Source organism: Patella vulgata, chromosome 1 (assembly GCF_932274485.2).
Source record: "Patella vulgata chromosome 1, xgPatVulg1.2, whole genome shotgun sequence".
Lineage (NCBI taxonomy): Eukaryota > Metazoa > Mollusca > Gastropoda > Patellidae > Patella > Patella vulgata.
In genome coordinates this window covers 17760543-17778168 of record NC_065879.2, presented here as the reverse complement: position 1 = coordinate 17778168, position 17626 = coordinate 17760543, and the positions used below count along the sequence as shown (strand labels likewise).

Here is a 17626-nt window from a genome sequence, read left to right as displayed (position 1 = left end):
TGTTACGTTTCTGGAATGGCGTTAAACGTCCTACTTGTCTTCTCCGACTGGGCTAATGGAGACGTTCATACTCCATACAGTATGCTATGAGGGGAATTTTGCCTGGGCAGCGGCGCACACCAATGTGTACATGGGACCTCGGCTTTTCGCCCCTTCCCCAAGACTATACCTTGTCCCTGGAATGGGTACTGGAATATGTTCCTTCTTCCGGTTTTTTTTACTGAGATGATTGTTAGATCTTGTTGGCATAGTCTCGTTTATCTTCTTCATACATGTCTAATTGTCGTTGCTGGGGACAAAAATTAGGACAATGAATTTAAATCACCCGTGGTGATTTGTTGAAACAGATTTAAATCGCCTGTCGTTATTGGATGAAACAAATTTAAAGCACCAGCCTGTATCGGATGAAACTGATTGATTTAAATCACCAGTCCCTAGTAGAGGAAATATATTTAAATCGCCAGCTTCTATTTGAGGAAACAGATATGAATCACCAGCCTCTGTTGGGGGGAACAGATTTGAATCGCCAGCTTCTATGGGGGTAAACAGATTTAAACCGCTAGTTTATTTTGGGGGGAGCGGTGGACAAATTTAAGTCCCAGCCTCTATTGGGGAAACATATTTAAATCACCAGTCTCTATTTGGGGAAAAAGATTTTAATCACCAGCCCATATTGGCGGTAACATTTAAATCACAAGCGTCTGTTTGAGGAAATGGATTTAAATCACCAGTCCCTATTGGAGGAACTGGATTTAAATCACCAGTCGCTATTGGGGGAAACCGATATAATTCACCAGCTTCGTTTGGAAGAAACAGACTTAAATCATCAGCGTCTATTGGGGGGGGGGGGGAATAAATCATATTTAAATCCCAAGCCTCTGTAAAAGTGTACATGCATAATTAAATACATCACCAACTTTAGTGGGAGAGAGAGATGAGGTTTAATGTCCACTTGAGACAAATTAGATCATTTCGGGACTGACATAATAATATGGTACAATTTACTTTATTTACATAATTGGCTTCTGCGTAGGGGACTTTGGCAGTGTGTGGGGAGGGTGTCCTGAGAAAAACCACAATAACAGACCTAATGGTCTAAAGTTAACACATCAGATCATTCGGCCACCCACCGGCTAGGTGAAACAAACATTTTGGCACAAGACACATAATTACTTTAAATGTATAAGCAAGAACAAAGAATAAATAATGTATCGTAAATGATTATTCTAAATTTATTCAAAATTATGTATAAAAAAAATAACAATAACAATATAATAGATTAAAATATAGGCATATTTGTATAATATTATTATTTAAAAATCACAAACTATATCATTAAATATTGGGGATATCTGTTATTTAAAAAGTACAAATTATATCATTAAATACCATTATTATTTTTAATTCACGGCGTAAAGATAAAGTTTCTGTGGCGTGGAAAATGTGCCATAGCTGTTCAACAAATTTGCCAAAGATTTATACGACAATGAATAGTTGTCTAAAATTGGCATGAATTGACATATAAACTTGAACAAATTGACCATATAATGCATCTTTTGCGTCATCACATAGAAACTTTTATCATGTTGTTTATTAACACGACCAAACATGACATCACATGGAAACTTTATCACGTTGTTTATTAACACGACCAAACATGACTTCATATGGAAACTATATCACGTTGTTTATTAACACGACCAAACATGACATCACATAGAAACCTTACCAAGTTGTTTATCAACGCTGTCAAACATGCCATCACGTAGAACCTTTTATCACGCTGTTTTTTACACTGTCAAACATGCCATCGAATTGAAACTTTACCAAAAGGTACAGAAAGTATAACATATTTTCACTGACACGGGGGAAGTGTTCACTGTCATGTTGCTTTTACCACAGAAAGCATGACCGTATAGATTTAGCTTAAATTAACATGATTTATATATACACATGTAATACTTGTTAATTATAGACACATACATATGGTATTATTTGCAAAGTTCCAAAAAATTAAACTTATAAATGAATACTATAAAGTACACGTGCTGCCAATCAGATTTGTATCATACTGAGGTAAATATATATGTATTGACATGTGGGAGCGAAAGGAATACTCATAGCATGATGGTTTTAGCTCTTAGAAGGACCTTAAACAGGCATTGTGTAACAGATAATTCTGTCTATTGCAAGTCTGTCTTTATTAAGGCATTGAGTGTTACATAAATTATTAATTAGACAATAATTAACATGGCAAGATCATAATCGACTTTTGATGTCAATGGATGGCTCCGATTTAAAGTTGATTAAACAGTTCGCCCATTTAATGATTTAATTTAAAAATAGATAATCAAGACTTTGTTTATTATCTTTACAGCCGTAGCAATGACAATCGGGGCGACACTATTCTTCTAACGGCGATAACTCGACTACACGTGAAGTAATTTGACTGAAATTTTCAACATATTGCCTTTTCATTATCTATTTGTGACTAGTATAGCGAGAGCTGTTAGCTCTTTATCTAAATCTTACATAAAGTACCTATAATAAGTATTTCGTATACACATTTATTATTATTATTGCTTTGGTCATTTCAAGTAAACTTATTCTTAATTACAGATCACCCTTACTATAAAAATAACACTAGATACTAGGACCTGAAATTCTGATTATATTAAAAATAACTAATTCAATTTCAAACTAATCAACAGTAAGATATGAGGATACTAGACTATATAATAAAGCTATATATGAACACAGGTCTAGCGAGATGGACGGGGAGGAGCCCTGAAGTCCAGATAGACCAAGAGAACCCGTGACAAGGACGCATAGAATAATAGTTTGCTTCGTCAATACTATCACTGTTATCTCACCTATATTCAGTGATGTTCAGCCCACTGCCAGTTAAAAATGCGGCTTTCTTAAAATATTTCAGCTTGACCGATTAACATCAATAACATTATAATCACTAGCCGGCGATATTTACTGGATTAGGATCCGATTTGCTGCTCAACTTTCATTCATGATTTAATCATGCAATGGATAATCGAGACTATGTTTTTTTTATCCTAACCACCGATGATCGAGGCTAGGCCGAATATTCAGTCGCTAAATTCTCGGTTCAGAGTGGAACAATTTGTCTAAAATTTTCAGCAAATTCTCTTTACATTATCTAGTTTTTAACTATTATAGTGAGAATTGCCAGATCTTTATCTAATCTCTCATAATGTATCTTTAATTAATTATATTAATACTATTCTCACATTGAGAGCTAAAACTTTTTAAATGTCTTTATAATGCTGTAAATGTAAAAGTTAAAGCACAAGTTGCCTAAGTCATTTTTGAAAATAAATACGGTAGACACAATTGGTCAAATTGGTTTTATTTTAAACCTCTAGTAACTGAACCTGATGATAAATATTAAAAGACACCATGTTATTTGGTATTTTTGTAAACCTCAGTGACGCTATCTTGAAAAATACTATTACACGAGGGCATCCTAGAATGTCTTCAGGTTATAAAAAATAATGCAATTCGGCCGTGAAATAAAATGTTTATGAACAGAGTTTTGTGTTGTTTGTAAAAAGTGTTGAAATGACTTTGCATGTTTCCTTTTGCTTCACGATATCCGTGTCGTTTGTGTATTTGTTTATCAATAGTTAGTTTATAATGATATCATTTAACCAAGTATTTCTAATGATATGATTCAACCTAATATTTCTAATGATATCATTCAAACAAAGTAATGAGCACAAATTCTCTAAGTAATAAAAGCACCAATCAGTAAGAAACAATCATATACATAAAAATTTGACAATTAAATACAAAATATTAACTACATTCCCATTGCCTCTATTTAAAATTACACACATACCGCAATTAAGAAAAAACTGCAGACCAAAATCACTTTGGCAATAACATAAAATATTATGAACTTACTAGATTCCCATTTCCTCAATATAAAATTACATACATACCGGAATTACGAAGAATCTGCAGACCAATTTCACTTTGGTAAAAGCATAAAAAATTATGAACTAGATTCCCATTTCCTCAATATAAAAATTACACACATACAAGAACTAAGAAGGACCTGTAGACCAATTTCACATTGAGTTTTTATTTATATTTCATTCAATTCTAAGTTCCTACAAATTAGAGATAAATGAGTTACCAAATATAATTCAGCACTGTTTATAGCGTTTGTCCGAGTTTGTCGTCACAAATCCAATGTCTGGATTGAGCCCATTCTGCACACTGAGATCAATCAACTTCATTCTTCAGGAATAGATCTCTGCCCTGAATGGAAGCCATATCCAAAAATTAGTATTGTTTTGTAATGTGGTTCCACTACGTTTCACATCTCTCATACACACAAAGACTAAATAAATATATTCAATACCAATTAATGGAAGCAGAATAAATACATCTTAAAATTCTCGAAGTATACTTGACGTTTTTTTTCGGCTAAAATCATCGATATAAAACTTAAAATGTTGGTCAACTAGTGTCTGTTCGCAAGCAAGCTAATTGTAGACAAACAGCCTAAGTTTAGTATGGATTGAGCAGATTGTGATTTCTAATGATACTTTACTGAACTTTAGAAATGCGAATGACATTTGTATGATAAAGACCAAGGAATCAATGTCAAAAACAAACTGATTAAAACACAGATCCTATTTCGTTTCGTTTTTTATAGTTCAAAATTTCGTTTTACTTGTCTTTATTTTACTAGGATCTGGAAGAGTTGTTATATAAACCTCATTCTAGTTGATAGCCAATGAAATGGATATTCTATTGAATACAATTACTGCTTATTTCTAAGCATATGACAAATAAATAAAATATGACAAGACAATATATTTATGAAAATGTCACTATGTAATAAACAGTAATTGTACTCTATAGAATTGTGACCTGTATATTGCAGTTCAATTACTAAGTGCCACTGAAACAATTTAATAAATAGGTATTTAACATATAGCAACATTTTCTCGAAATAATGATGTCATTAGATAATTAGATAATAATTAATCAAATTCTGATATTTACAGAAAATAATGACATCACAAGATATTTGGCGTCAAATACTGTGTAACTCTTTTATCTCTAATTCCCTGTTGATTTGAATAATTAAATTCTTAAATTTATTATGTTTATAGATGCAGAATTTAATATATCTTCTGTTGTACTGCTGTCTAGCTATCATTTCAACAAACCCATCATTTCTAAACAAGCCTATAAATAAAAAGGAGACTAACATTTAGAAAGATTAATCAAACTTGTTGTCACCTAAACATCAAATATCATTAACCTGTGTTTACAGCTTATTTACAACCTATTATATAACTTATGGCCATAGAAACATTTTTTAACAACCAGTTGCTGTAGAAACCTCAAACAGCAGAGAGAGAGAGAGAGAAAGAGAGAGAGAGAGAGGGTTTAAGTTCATTCACACAAACTAGGCCAATTCATTAAGTCAACTGGCATGGTTTCGATTCCTGGATTTTGTCTGGATCCTCTGGTTTCCTCCCACTGCTAAAGACCCCTACGCGCAAGCAAATTATTGAAATGACATTGAACCGCATGTTAGTCCAAAAATGACCTAATTTGTGACGAGTAGACGTTACATCCCATCTGTCTGTACACCCTGCCTTATGCACATCATTAATCATTAATCTGATGCATATTTTACTTTACCTGAGTTAAAGTGTATTTAGCATTGTGTAGTTTTTCTACTATATTAAAATGATCTGTATCAGGAATGTCGTAGTATTTGGTTTTTACACCCTTATCTCGTAAACTCTATAATAATTAAAGAAAAGGAAATATAAGAATACATTATATTTTAGTTGCCTTTGGGAATCAGTTTAACCACATTAACACATTATAGCAGGCATAATTTTTCAGGGAGCCCCAGTGGCTCGGTTAGTAAGACATTGGCTCGCTAAGCTGGAAGTCCCATGTTTGATTCCGGTCACATGTTGGCCTATAAAGTTCATCAGGATTTTCTGGTGGGGTTCCCCCTTGTCAGTGGTGCAGGACAGAGTGTCCTGAAAATCGTTTGGATGAGACAGATAACTAAGGCCCAATGTACACATTGGCGTACACATAAAAACAAACATGCCGCTGTTGCACACTCATAGCACACTGTATGGCATATGCCCGTCTTCATTAGTACAGTCGAAGCAGAAAATTTTATTTCATTTCATAGTTTTCCATATATCTCTGTTGACCTGCAAAAAGCTCTTTAATTTGTACAAGTCGAATATCGCTCTCCTTAATCTCTGAAAAGTCAAAAATCTCTATCCTAAAAAAGCTGTCCCGAGTTTGGACAAGGTGAGATATTTGGTGAATGATGAGAGTTATAATTAATATAATGAATGAAATGGTGTTTAACATCCTACTTTTCTGCTCCGACTGACGACAGGCATACACCACACAGTGAATTCCAACTTTCAATGATTCTTTTATGTTCATGCTAATGTGTTCACAGGGCTTCAGTTTTTTCATCAAATCCGAATGATTATACACTGGCCCTTTGCCACGCTCTCTGTTCTGCATCACTAACTTGGGCAAACCTTGCTATATCATAATAAGAAGAGTACAAGATAAAGAACCTATACAGCCAGGAATTCATAAACAATTACACACTGACTATTAACCAATTCTCAAAGATATAAAATAAAAAATGATAATGATGGGGAGTGATTTCAGTTTCAAGTTTCAAGACAAAAATCCCTCCTCCATAGATATTCAGGTGGCCAACAACCAGTTTTGTCCATTTCTGGTGATTTCAATGGGTAGGTTTACAAGATGGTCTGATATGTAGACAATAATAACACTACACTTCCATTTCTTATGTCAATGATTCATTCAATGATTGTACTTGAGGTGGAAAAAGTTTGTTTCAGAACTTTTCAGCCACCCCTCAATAACTATAAACCGACATACTATATAACAGATTACAACTGATTGCATTCTTTTTTTTAAAAGGACAAATTTCTGTCTCTCCCTCTCTCCCCCACACCCTCTCCCCCACCACCAACACTTTCTCTCTATCCCTTTCTCACTCATGTCTCCATATACCTTTTCCATTTCTCCTGTTTGTCGTCTGAACTCTGGTGGATCATATTCCCCCACAGCTAAATTAATTTCTCTACTTTGGCACATTCTGGCAATCTCATTTATAAAATTACTAGGACTGAACCTCCAAGCATCCTCCCTAGAAGATACAATAACATGTACAAGAGTATTATATGAATCAGGAACTGGGCTGCCATTTTGGCTTTGTGATATTATATAAAGATAGGTTGCCAGGCAACGAAACATACGCCCACAACAGCTAAATCTTCCGGGCAGTCAACAAGAGTTGTCGCATTTTCTTACTTTTTTCAGTAATGAAACATTTATAATACACTAAAATCTGATTAACTCATGAAGTAGTTATCAGAAAACCATTAGAATTTGTTTGTTTTTTTATAAAATTCTGCCCCATGCTAACATTTTGTATACAAAACTTTTAATATCATGGATTTGTTCAAGTCATAAAAATTCATTGAAAATTAATATACTTGTTCGTCCACAAGATTTTTCAAAGTGATCAAGGGTCATAACTCTGGCAGTAATTATCGGAAATCGCTGAAAATCAATAGGATTCTTCGTCTCATGACCTTAAACACTGTGTATAAATTTAAGGTCAATCGGATATTAACTTTGGCCTCTAGAGCATCCACAAGATTTTTTGAAGTGATCAAGGGCCATAACTCTGGCAGTAATTATCGGAAATCGCTGAAAATCAATAGGCTTCTTCGTCGCAAGACCTTAAACACTGTGTATAAATTTAAGGTCAATCGGATATTAGCTTTGGCCTATAGAGCGTCCACAAGCAATTGTGGACGCCGGAGCGACGGGGGCGACGACAATATACGACCACATTTCAATGTGGGCGTATAAAAATCGATCCATCAATCCATCAATTTGGTATTGTCCAAGAACTTGAATTGGCAAAGCCTTAGGATTTTGTTAAAAGTGTGTCCCAAAGTCCCAAAGAGCAAAAAGAAGAAGACAAAGATTACCATGAGCAAAAAGAAGAAGAAGACAGAGATTACAAAGATGACCAAGAGCATAAAGAACAAAACAGAGATGACCAAGAGCAAGAATAATAACATAACAAAGATCATGAAGAGCAAGAAGAATAACAGGACAAAGATCATCAAGAGCAAGAAGAATAACAGGACAAAGATCATCAAGAGCAAGAAGAATAACAAGACAAAGATCACCAAGAGCATGCAAAAGATTTGAATAAACGTAATCATTTACCAACCTTGTCAGCTTAAGGGGCTCATTTATAGAAGTAGTTACCAGAGGTCGAAGGTCATATATACCACTAACTAAAACAGCTCCTGTAAATAGAAATAAACTCTGGAAATCTTCTCTCTTGATCTCTCGACTACCATGTTTCCATGGAATAACCTGATAACCATAGAGTCCATGTCTGCCTACTGGTTCGTCCTCAGCTTTTGGAGTTTTCAGATAATTAGCTAATTAGGCTATGCTAAATGAGGAAGTTTGACATGTCGACCATGGTGTCAAATTCTGTCTAGACCATCAGACACCCTAGTAATATAACTTACCACTCACCTTTGATAAGTTCACAATCAAAAGCATCATCTTCTTCAAATTCAGACGTCAACATCATGGCTGCAAGATGTGCACCAGCTGAATGACCACATAAATAAATACCACTAAAAATACAATAAGCAGATCAATCAGAGAGAGAGAAAAACACTAGGTCATTTCGGGTTGAAATCTATTTCAAGAAGTCACATGGGGATCTTTAGCAGAGGGAGGAAACCCACGAGCTTGGACAGGAGACCCTACTACTTGTCACGTAAATGTGGGTAATCAAAACCACATGACTTGGTTATCCAATGAGCACTGTTAACCATTCGCGCCCCACCCCTTCCGATAACTCAGATAAACCTACACCATTAGACCAGAGAAGTGTTACTCATTTTCAATAAAAGTCGTGCAGTAGGACACAAGTCTCTAAACTAGACTGTCCTGAGTGTAGAATCTATCACTAATAAATGAAATGGATGAATCGTGTGAATAGATGTCCATTGTCTCAGGACATATACTACTTCTGTGACGACGGCTTGTTGTAGTTTGGGTAGGGAACTGTGGTAGCTAATATATTCATGTACCAGGTTCTAAAGCTACAAAAGAAAGAAAGAAAGAAATGGGGTTTAACGTCCACTTGACACAGACTAGGTCATTTCGGGACTAACATATGGTTTAATTTTATTTCAATAATTTGCTTGCGCGTAGGGGTCTTCAGCAGTGGGAGGAAACCGGAGGACCCGGAGAAAACCCACGAGGTTGGACAGACGACCCAACTGAGGATTCAAAACCACGCCAGTTGACTTAATGACAGGCACATGCTAACCATTCAGCCATCCACCCCCCCCACCCCCCCGCCCTAAAGCTACAAAGCATGCGAGTGTCGCAAAATATGCAAATACCCTGAAGTTTATATTAGTTTAACATATAGGAGACAAAATAATCTGCAATCAGTTCAGTGACAAGTGGTATCATGTGTAAGCATGCTCTACATTGTGCATGAAACCTGTCACTACTTATAGCTACAAGGCCTACAAATTGTGATTTTAATATTCAGAAAATCAAACATACCATAGTATGAGAGTAAAAAGTTTAATTCAAACCTTGACTGTCTTTCTTTAGCAAGTTTAAATATAAAAGCCATCGCACGTTTCACCTGCAAAACTATTTCATCCATTGATGCTGTAAAAAAATTAACACAAAGCTATTTTAAGCCATGTATATATATATATGCAAATCTACCTTTAAACAAAATATTTACTATAGTGTAATTCATAATCTAAGATAAAGGAAACTTGGGAATTATTTCATCCAATTAATATATTAGATAGCCATAAGATTAGATATCCGTATTCTACACATAACTTTGAATTTTTGGAATTTCCAAACATCTCTCCAAAAAATCGGAGAATCTACTAAAAATTAGTCACATTTTGTGTTTTTCTTCTACTGCAAAAATGAATCTCAAATGGTTAAAAGGGAAAGTGGGGTGGAAAAATATTGTGGGGTGCAAATGTCTTATTGACACCCACGGTGTTGGTCGAGAGTTTTTCAGGATTTTCTGGCATAGTTTCCCCTTGTTAGTGGTGCAGGATTGAGGGACTGGCAAGGACAGCTGTCTAGTCATTATGGATGGCGTGCATGTAATGAACTCTTAAGGGTTGGAATTTGATATAAGAGTAGGCTGAAGCAAAATTTTGGACGGTGGATGGCCTTTCTCTGGGTCCTCCGGTTTCGTCCCATAGCTAAATACCCATACGTGCAAGTGAATAATTGAAATAAATCTGAACCATATGTTAGTCTGAAATGACCTAGTTTGTGGCGAGTAGGACGTTAAACCCCCTTTCTCTCACAGCAAATTTCCCTCATAGCACACTGGATGGCTTTTGCCTGTCATCATTAGCCCAGTAGGCGCAGAACAAGAGATCAGAGGCCTGTATTTGTTTGACCCATAATTCATATATGTATCTTAGCTATGAATAGAGAAAATGAAACAAAATGGGGTTTAACGTCCTACTGTTCTTGCATGTCTTTCAATTTAGATGGAAATCTAGCATTTTCTAACAACTTCTTTAATAATGCTCAAACAACATCTGTGAGTTGCATGCTATAGAAGAAATGTTACCTGTCAAAATAGGGGCAATCCCTGACTATCTTTTACAATTGTTTTACATTGAAAATGTTGGAATTGCAGAGGGTTTTGAAATGCCCCTTACCATGTATGTTCATCATTAGAGTTACTTCTCTTAGATTATTCCGTATAACTGTAACCTAATCAATACTTTTTCTTTTACTTACCTGTGGGAGCAAGGTCGTAACCAATAGCAACAACAGTAGCACCAGCTTGAGCTAATGGTGGAGCCATAAATCCAGATATTTCACGACTAAAAAAAATGAAATGTGGTTTAATGCCTTACTGTAATTAGCACCAACTTGGCTAATGAAGATGGGTGACTAATTAAAAAAACAAATATTCATAATCAAAAAAACAGTATTCATATTTGCCAACCATTCAATCTGATTAAAATACAGATCTATATTTCGTTTCGTTTTTTTATACTTTTGATGGCCTACACTACATGAAGATCTGGGAGGTCGTGTAAGGGGTCATAAGAGCTGCTTTTGACCCTATGACCTCAGATATTGATTTATCAATCAGCAATGTGTCGAGTGGATGTTAAACCCCATTTCTCTCTCTCTCACACAACTCTTCCAGATCCTAATGTTGTTAAGACAAGTAGAACAAAATTTTTAATTATAAAAAACGAAATGAAATCGGATCTGTGTTTCAATCAGATTGCCAACCAATCTGCCTACTCTTATTTCATATGTGGGACCTCATTATTTATTCCAATTTTAACAACTATACACAGTTTCCTGTAAAACTCTAAGCTTCTGAGCTTGGTCCTGCACCACTGACAAGGGGAAATTAAGCTGTAAATTCCCAATAGGTTTGCAGGCCGCAATAGTTCAGGGATGGGTCCATTTGATCTAATTCCTGCTTTTTTCCTTCGCCTAAGTCGGATCGGCAGTATATACAGAATTTCACTGTCAGTTTCGTCCCGATGGTCTAAAACTTAGTTAGGTATTCCATGCACAGAACCCCAAAATACTATCCCCTATCATTTTGACTCAAACCAGCCTATTTGACGCGACGCAATAATAGAATTTTCCCAGAGACACTTTCCGGAAAAATTTTGGGCATTTTTCAAAGATTGCGGCAAAACGGAAGTTATCTACTCGCACCAAAACGGAAGTTATCTACTTGTACATGAACAAAAGCTTGAAATGTGCCTTTGAATCAATTATTATCCGGCTCTTGCAGTTTATTTCTAATCGAGCTAAAATTCGACTTATGCAAAGTTTACTGTAGTAATTTTATAATGTCTTAAAGCTCCATTCTATAAAATACCCTCAAATAATATACATTAAATGCCCTCAAATAATATAAGAAATCCGCAGGCCTGGAAATAACGGTTTAAGATTAGTGCCAGACATGTATTAATAATTTCAATAAAAAAGACAAATCAGTGCCGGACAAAACGACAGGCACCAGAGGTTTAGTGCCTGATAAAGCCTGAATCTGTGTCTGACAATGTCTGTGACAGGTGCCTTATTTCCAGGCTTGGAAATCCGGTTGTCAGCAGGGTAGAACAGAGAGCCCGTAAAAGAACCCTTGGCAGTAGGAATTTGATATAAAAGTAGGTTGTAGCGTCGCTGTCCGGGCAAAATTTCCCTCATAGTATACTGTATGGTGTATTTCATTTTCATTAGCCCAGTCAGTGCAAAATAGTAGGATATTAAAACTCCATTTCATTTCACCTATAAATGTTTATTTGAGAAAATTCTGATTATTTTGTAATACAGTAAGCTGTAAATGTATTATATTTTACGTAAATGTATTATTTTCTTACGTAAATGTATTATTTTCTTGCGTAAATGTATTATTTTCTTGCATAAATGTATTTTTTTCTGACATAAATGTATTATTTTCTTATGTAAATGTATTATGTTTTTACACTATGTTCCTGAAGGATAAATTGCAAGTTTTACTAGATATACAGACATAGTTAAATCAAGATCAAGCATTCTACTGAAGATTTGAGAGATATGCCCAGCTACCGACAAAAAATACTGAATTACCTTAAAGCCTGCCAGTATCCACCATGTATATACACAAATATAGGACTTCCTGAAAATAACAAATGGCAAATAATTAAATAACAGTCTGATATAGGGGGAATTTTGACCAGACAGCAGCACAAAAGCCTACTCTGACATGCACTCCAATGTTTTTTTGTCCCACCTTAAAGACTAGACTCCATTCCTTGAAAGGGGGAACCAACTGTACAACTGTCTTCATTAGTGCAACACAGGACCTCCAGGTTAGCAAGCCACCACAGCTCCCCATCGTAATCACAAACAAACGGCCGCCATGCAAGATATGCCCACATTTTCCAAGAGATGGACAGAGAAAAATCTAAAAAAAAGATTTTACATACTATTGAAAGGAACCCAGATTTTTGGGATATCAGTATATATTTTAAGTTTCATTAAAATCAAATAAAAATTGTGACCTCTAGTGGGTCCACAACCGTGGTATTACATACTTTGACACTAATTGCATACATGGAGTGGCTGTTTTGTCCAGCAGTTTTGGTCTGATTTCACGAAAATCTAACTCAACCTTCATTAGGGTGTAACGGTGATATATGTGAACGGTTATTAAAATCAGATAAAAATTGTGACCTCTAAAGGGAGCACAAGCTAAAAATATGATTTGTCTTACATTAAAGGGCCATAATCCAAAAAGTTATGTCCGATGTGCGTGAATATCATAAGGAACCACAATCTTTGGATTATAAACATACATTTTGAGTTTCATCAAAATCTGATAAAATATTGTGACCTCTAGGTGTCCACAAGCTAAAAATGTGATTTTTCATACAATCCTGGAAGTTCAGGGGTGAGGCTACCAGAAAAATGTTTTCTTTAATTCTAAAGCTATTGAATTAAAAAGGCACAAGTAGTTAGGAAATGTAATAACAAGGAAAAACTAACATTAAAAAAAGAAAAAAAAGTTGTTGCCAGGGTAACACATTTTTTTGGAAAAAGTATGAAAAAAGTAGATACACCATATCTCTGATAATAATAAAGATAAACGTCTCATTTTCAGACTGCTTTTTCTTTAACGATAACCCTAAAACCAGACAGAGAGTTTTTCTCTATAATTTTTATAGTTTCTTGGAAAATTACGTTTAAAACATTTGCCTCACTACAATATTTTGTCTTTGGAGAAATATTTTGATACCTTTTGAAATATTAATGATAATTCAAATTGCGTTCTGTTTGATTCTGTAGTAGATATTAGTTTATATGCCCTGCAAATTTGGTGAAGATATCTTAATTAGTTACAGAGATATAGCGTACCTACATTTTCATAGTTTTTCCCAAAAAAAATGGGATACCCTGGCAACAAATATTTTTTAATGTTAATTTTCCCTTGTTTATTACATTTTCTAACTATTTGTACTATTTTCAATTCAATAGCTTTAACATTTCAGAACAAAATTTTTCGGATAGCCTTCCACTCTTAAAAATGCATTATGCAAGAGCATAATCTGCTTATTACAAGTCTTTCTTTATGCCTGAAATGTTATCTAAATTATCAATTAGACATTAATTAACTTATCCAGCCTTCGATGTTGGCTGGATTAGATTCCTATATGCCGCTTAAGGCCATTGATAATTAAATCAAAACAGTGAATAATCGAGACTATGCTGTTTATATTAATGATTTTAGTAATGATGACCGAGACTATGCGAAAATTTCACCCGCTTCGTTCTCGGCTCATAGTGGATCAATTTGACTGAAATTTTCAGCAAATTACCTTTACACTATCTAGTTTTTAACTATTATAGCGAGAACTGCCATCTCTTTATCTTATCTCCCATAATGTATCTTTAATGTCTGATACATGCCAAAATCAATGGGGTTTAACATCCACTCGACACAAACTAGGTCATTTTGGGACTAACATATGGTTCAATTTTATTTCCATAATTCGCTGGCATGAAGGGGTCTTTAGCAGTGGGAGGAAACCCGAGGACCCGGAGAAAACCCACAAGGTTTGACAGGCGACCCTACTCCTTGTCACGTACAACCGGTGAATCGGAACCACGCCAGCTGACTCAATGACAGACTTGATGCTAACCATTCAGCCATCCAACCCCCTGCCAAAATTGAAAGGAACCAAGACCTTTAGACTGTCCACAAAAAAATTCTGAACAAACGAAAAGGGGCGACGACAATATAAAAATAACAACCTTACCTTTCTTATTAGTATTTTTGTCGATGTAAACATCGAGTTTCTGATTCTGTGTTTTACCATAACAAATATCTGTTTCGACTTCTAAACACCATTTAGCCGTCTTTGTATCTGAAATCAAATATTCTAAGATGCAGAGTGTTGACACGATTTAGGTGACATGGGCAATTACTGAGCAAATTATATTTTTATCATTTTCTGAGCTAACTACAGCTTTATATTTTATTGGGGTTTTTTAAAATTCGGAGGAAGGGGCGGTTCAAGTTGTCTAACAAAATGACCAAGTTTGTGTCAAGTGGAGGTTACGCCCTATCTCTCTCTCTCTTTCACTATCCCTCCCATCACTTTGTCTTCTAATAATAAAACTGGTAGCCATATTGATCTTCATGTAATTAAGATATTTAAAGTCTGATTGGTTAACGCATACACGTTGCATCATAAGGTCTGTCATTGAGTAAAGTGGTGTGGATTCGATTTTCCAGTTGTACATGATAAGGAGTAGGGTCGCCTGTCCAACCTTGTGGGTTTTCTCTGGGTCCTATATTTTTCTCCTACTGCTAAAGACCCATACGCACAAGCAAATTAATGAAATAAAAATGAACCATATGTTAGTCCCAAAATGACCTAGTTTGTGTCAAGTGGAGGTTAATCTCTCTCTAATCTTTCTCTCCAATCTCTCTGTCTAATTTCTCCCACTAATCTCTCTCGAAAGTGAAATATTTGCAAAAAGCTTACTGTCTTCAATAAATTTTATGTGTGCATCTATGACATCATCAGGGCTATATCTGTGAGACCATTTACTGGGACTATAGTGATATTCTAAATCTAACCCTGTATCAGCCATTATATGATTTAAACCATTCACAACACAAACTGTAAACAAAAAAATTCAATCAATAAATATTCATTCAAAATCATTGTATTAAAAATATTGTATTAAAAATATTGTATTAAAAATATTGTATTAAAAATATTTAATTTTAATTTGTTAAAGCCATAGTTTTATTTTATTATAGTCATATGTTTACAAAATGATACAATTCAGCCTTAAAACCCATGGCATCTTTACACAGTCCCACCCTGTTGATGAATAATCCTATTAATCCTAATCCTAGAGAAATTGGCAAATATATCTTTTTGAAGCTGAAACATCAATGTATAAGTTTGCCACTTCCATTAAGCGTGTTGAAAACAAGGGAGGTGATTTTTCTATTATTTACGGAAAATGGAATGAAATGAAATGGGGTTTAACGTCCTACTGATCTGCTCCGAACGGGGCTAATGAAGACGGGCTATGCCATACAGTGTGCTATGAGTGAAATTTTGCCCAGACATCGGCGCTACGGCCTACTCTTATATCGAATTCCAACTGTCAAGGGATCTTTTACGTGTATGCCAATATGTACACGGGACCTCAGTTTTTCATCCCATCCAGACAACTAGATAGCTGTCCTTGTCAGGCCCTCGGTAATGCATCACTGACAAGGGAGAACCACGCCGGAAAATCTGGATTATATATTACTTATATTACGAGGGAGCCAAAGTGGCTAAGTGGGTAAGAAGCTGGATCGCTAGTCTGGAGGTCGCGGATTCGCTCCCGGTGTTGGCCGAGAAAGTTCATCAAGATTTTCCGGCATGGTTTCCCCTTGTCAGTGGTGCAGGACGGAGGTCTTGACAAGGACAGCTGTCATGTCATTTGGATGGTATGAAAAAACGAGGTCTCGAGTACACATTGGATTATACGTAAGAGATCCCTTGGCAGTTGGAATTCGATATAAGAGTAGCTAGGTTGTAGCGCAGCTGTCTGGGCAAAATTTCACTCATAGCACACTGTATGGCATATGCCCGTCTTCATTAGCCCCTTCGGAGCAGAACAGTAGGACGTTAAACCCCTCTTTTTTTTTATTTAATTGTTTGCTAGATTGTCTTATTCCTAGGATATTTGTATTATTCCTCTGATTGTCATGTCTATGAGTTTCTGTTTGTGTGGCGTGGTCCTCCTGCATAGATTAATATTATTAACAGCTAGTTTAAATCATATGACCTACCATTTTCTGTTCAACAATACAACTGACATATTTTTTAACTTGTAATAATGTCAATGTCTTTTCACAAGTTTATGTTTACTTTTTCTACTTTCAATTTGTTTACAAATTACGTTAAACATATGAAATAATACATAACGGAGCTTCATTGGTTAGTTGCGCGCTTCAATTCACGCTTAGAGGTGGTAATTAGTTCATAAAGTATGTGAATATGTGAATAAGTAATACGCACCTGTACGCTTTTCCTCGGACTGACCTGTCACATCGTCACCTTATCTCAATTCGCATACCTGTCAAAGGTACGTAACTCTTAATTTGATTCCTGGTTATCCAGACTCAAGTATCGCCCACGCGCGACTGCATAATCTGTTTTATAGAGGAAATGCAAAAGCCTTCTTGTACATTGCACAATACTAGATCTTGGCCGATCTGGAAAAATGTTATCTTTACATACATGGAAATATATTTTCCGGATCGACCGAGATCCAGTATCGTGCGCGAATATTCACTGCTGATTAGTTTGGCGACTATAACTACAAGAAAATATCCCGAGCTGAAAGAGTGAACAATCGTACAATTTTGAAGACCGTCCGTATGAGCCAAAGGCTGATAGTTGTACCGAAAGGA

At 35.5% G+C, this 17626-nt stretch overlaps 1 protein-coding gene across 1 annotated transcript; it reads right to left on the bottom strand.

Moving 5' to 3' along the window:
* Positions 1 to 1214: 1214 nt before the first annotated feature.
* LOC126808918 (kynurenine formamidase) lies at positions 1215 to 17355 on the bottom strand. The gene is made up of 11 exons (XM_050534007.1): positions 17232 to 17355; positions 15690 to 15827; positions 14958 to 15065; positions 12769 to 12817; positions 10924 to 11009; positions 9729 to 9807; positions 8644 to 8747; positions 8327 to 8405; positions 7090 to 7225; positions 5701 to 5805; positions 1215 to 5238 (listed from the first exon to the last, which is right to left on the bottom strand). Exons 2-11 carry the CDS (start codon positions 15796 to 15798, stop codon positions 5206 to 5208), a joined length of 888 nt encoding a protein of 295 aa, XP_050389964.1. The 5' UTR covers positions 15799 to 15827; positions 17232 to 17355; the 3' UTR covers positions 1215 to 5205.
* Between the last annotated feature and the right edge of the window lie 271 nt (positions 17356 to 17626).

Coding starts and splice junctions, on each gene's coding strand:
- LOC126808918 (XM_050534007.1), bottom strand. CDS start 15,798: ATGGCTGATACAGGGTTAGATTTAGAATATCACTATAGTCCCAGTAAA. Junction 11,010..12,768: donor GGATACTGGCAGGCTTTAAG/GTAATTCAGTAT, acceptor CATTTTTTTTAG/TCGTGAAATATCTGGATTTA. Junction 8,748..9,728: donor GCTAAAGAAAGACAGTCAAG/GTTTGAATTAAA, acceptor TTGTATTTTTAG/TGGTATTTATTTATGTGGTC.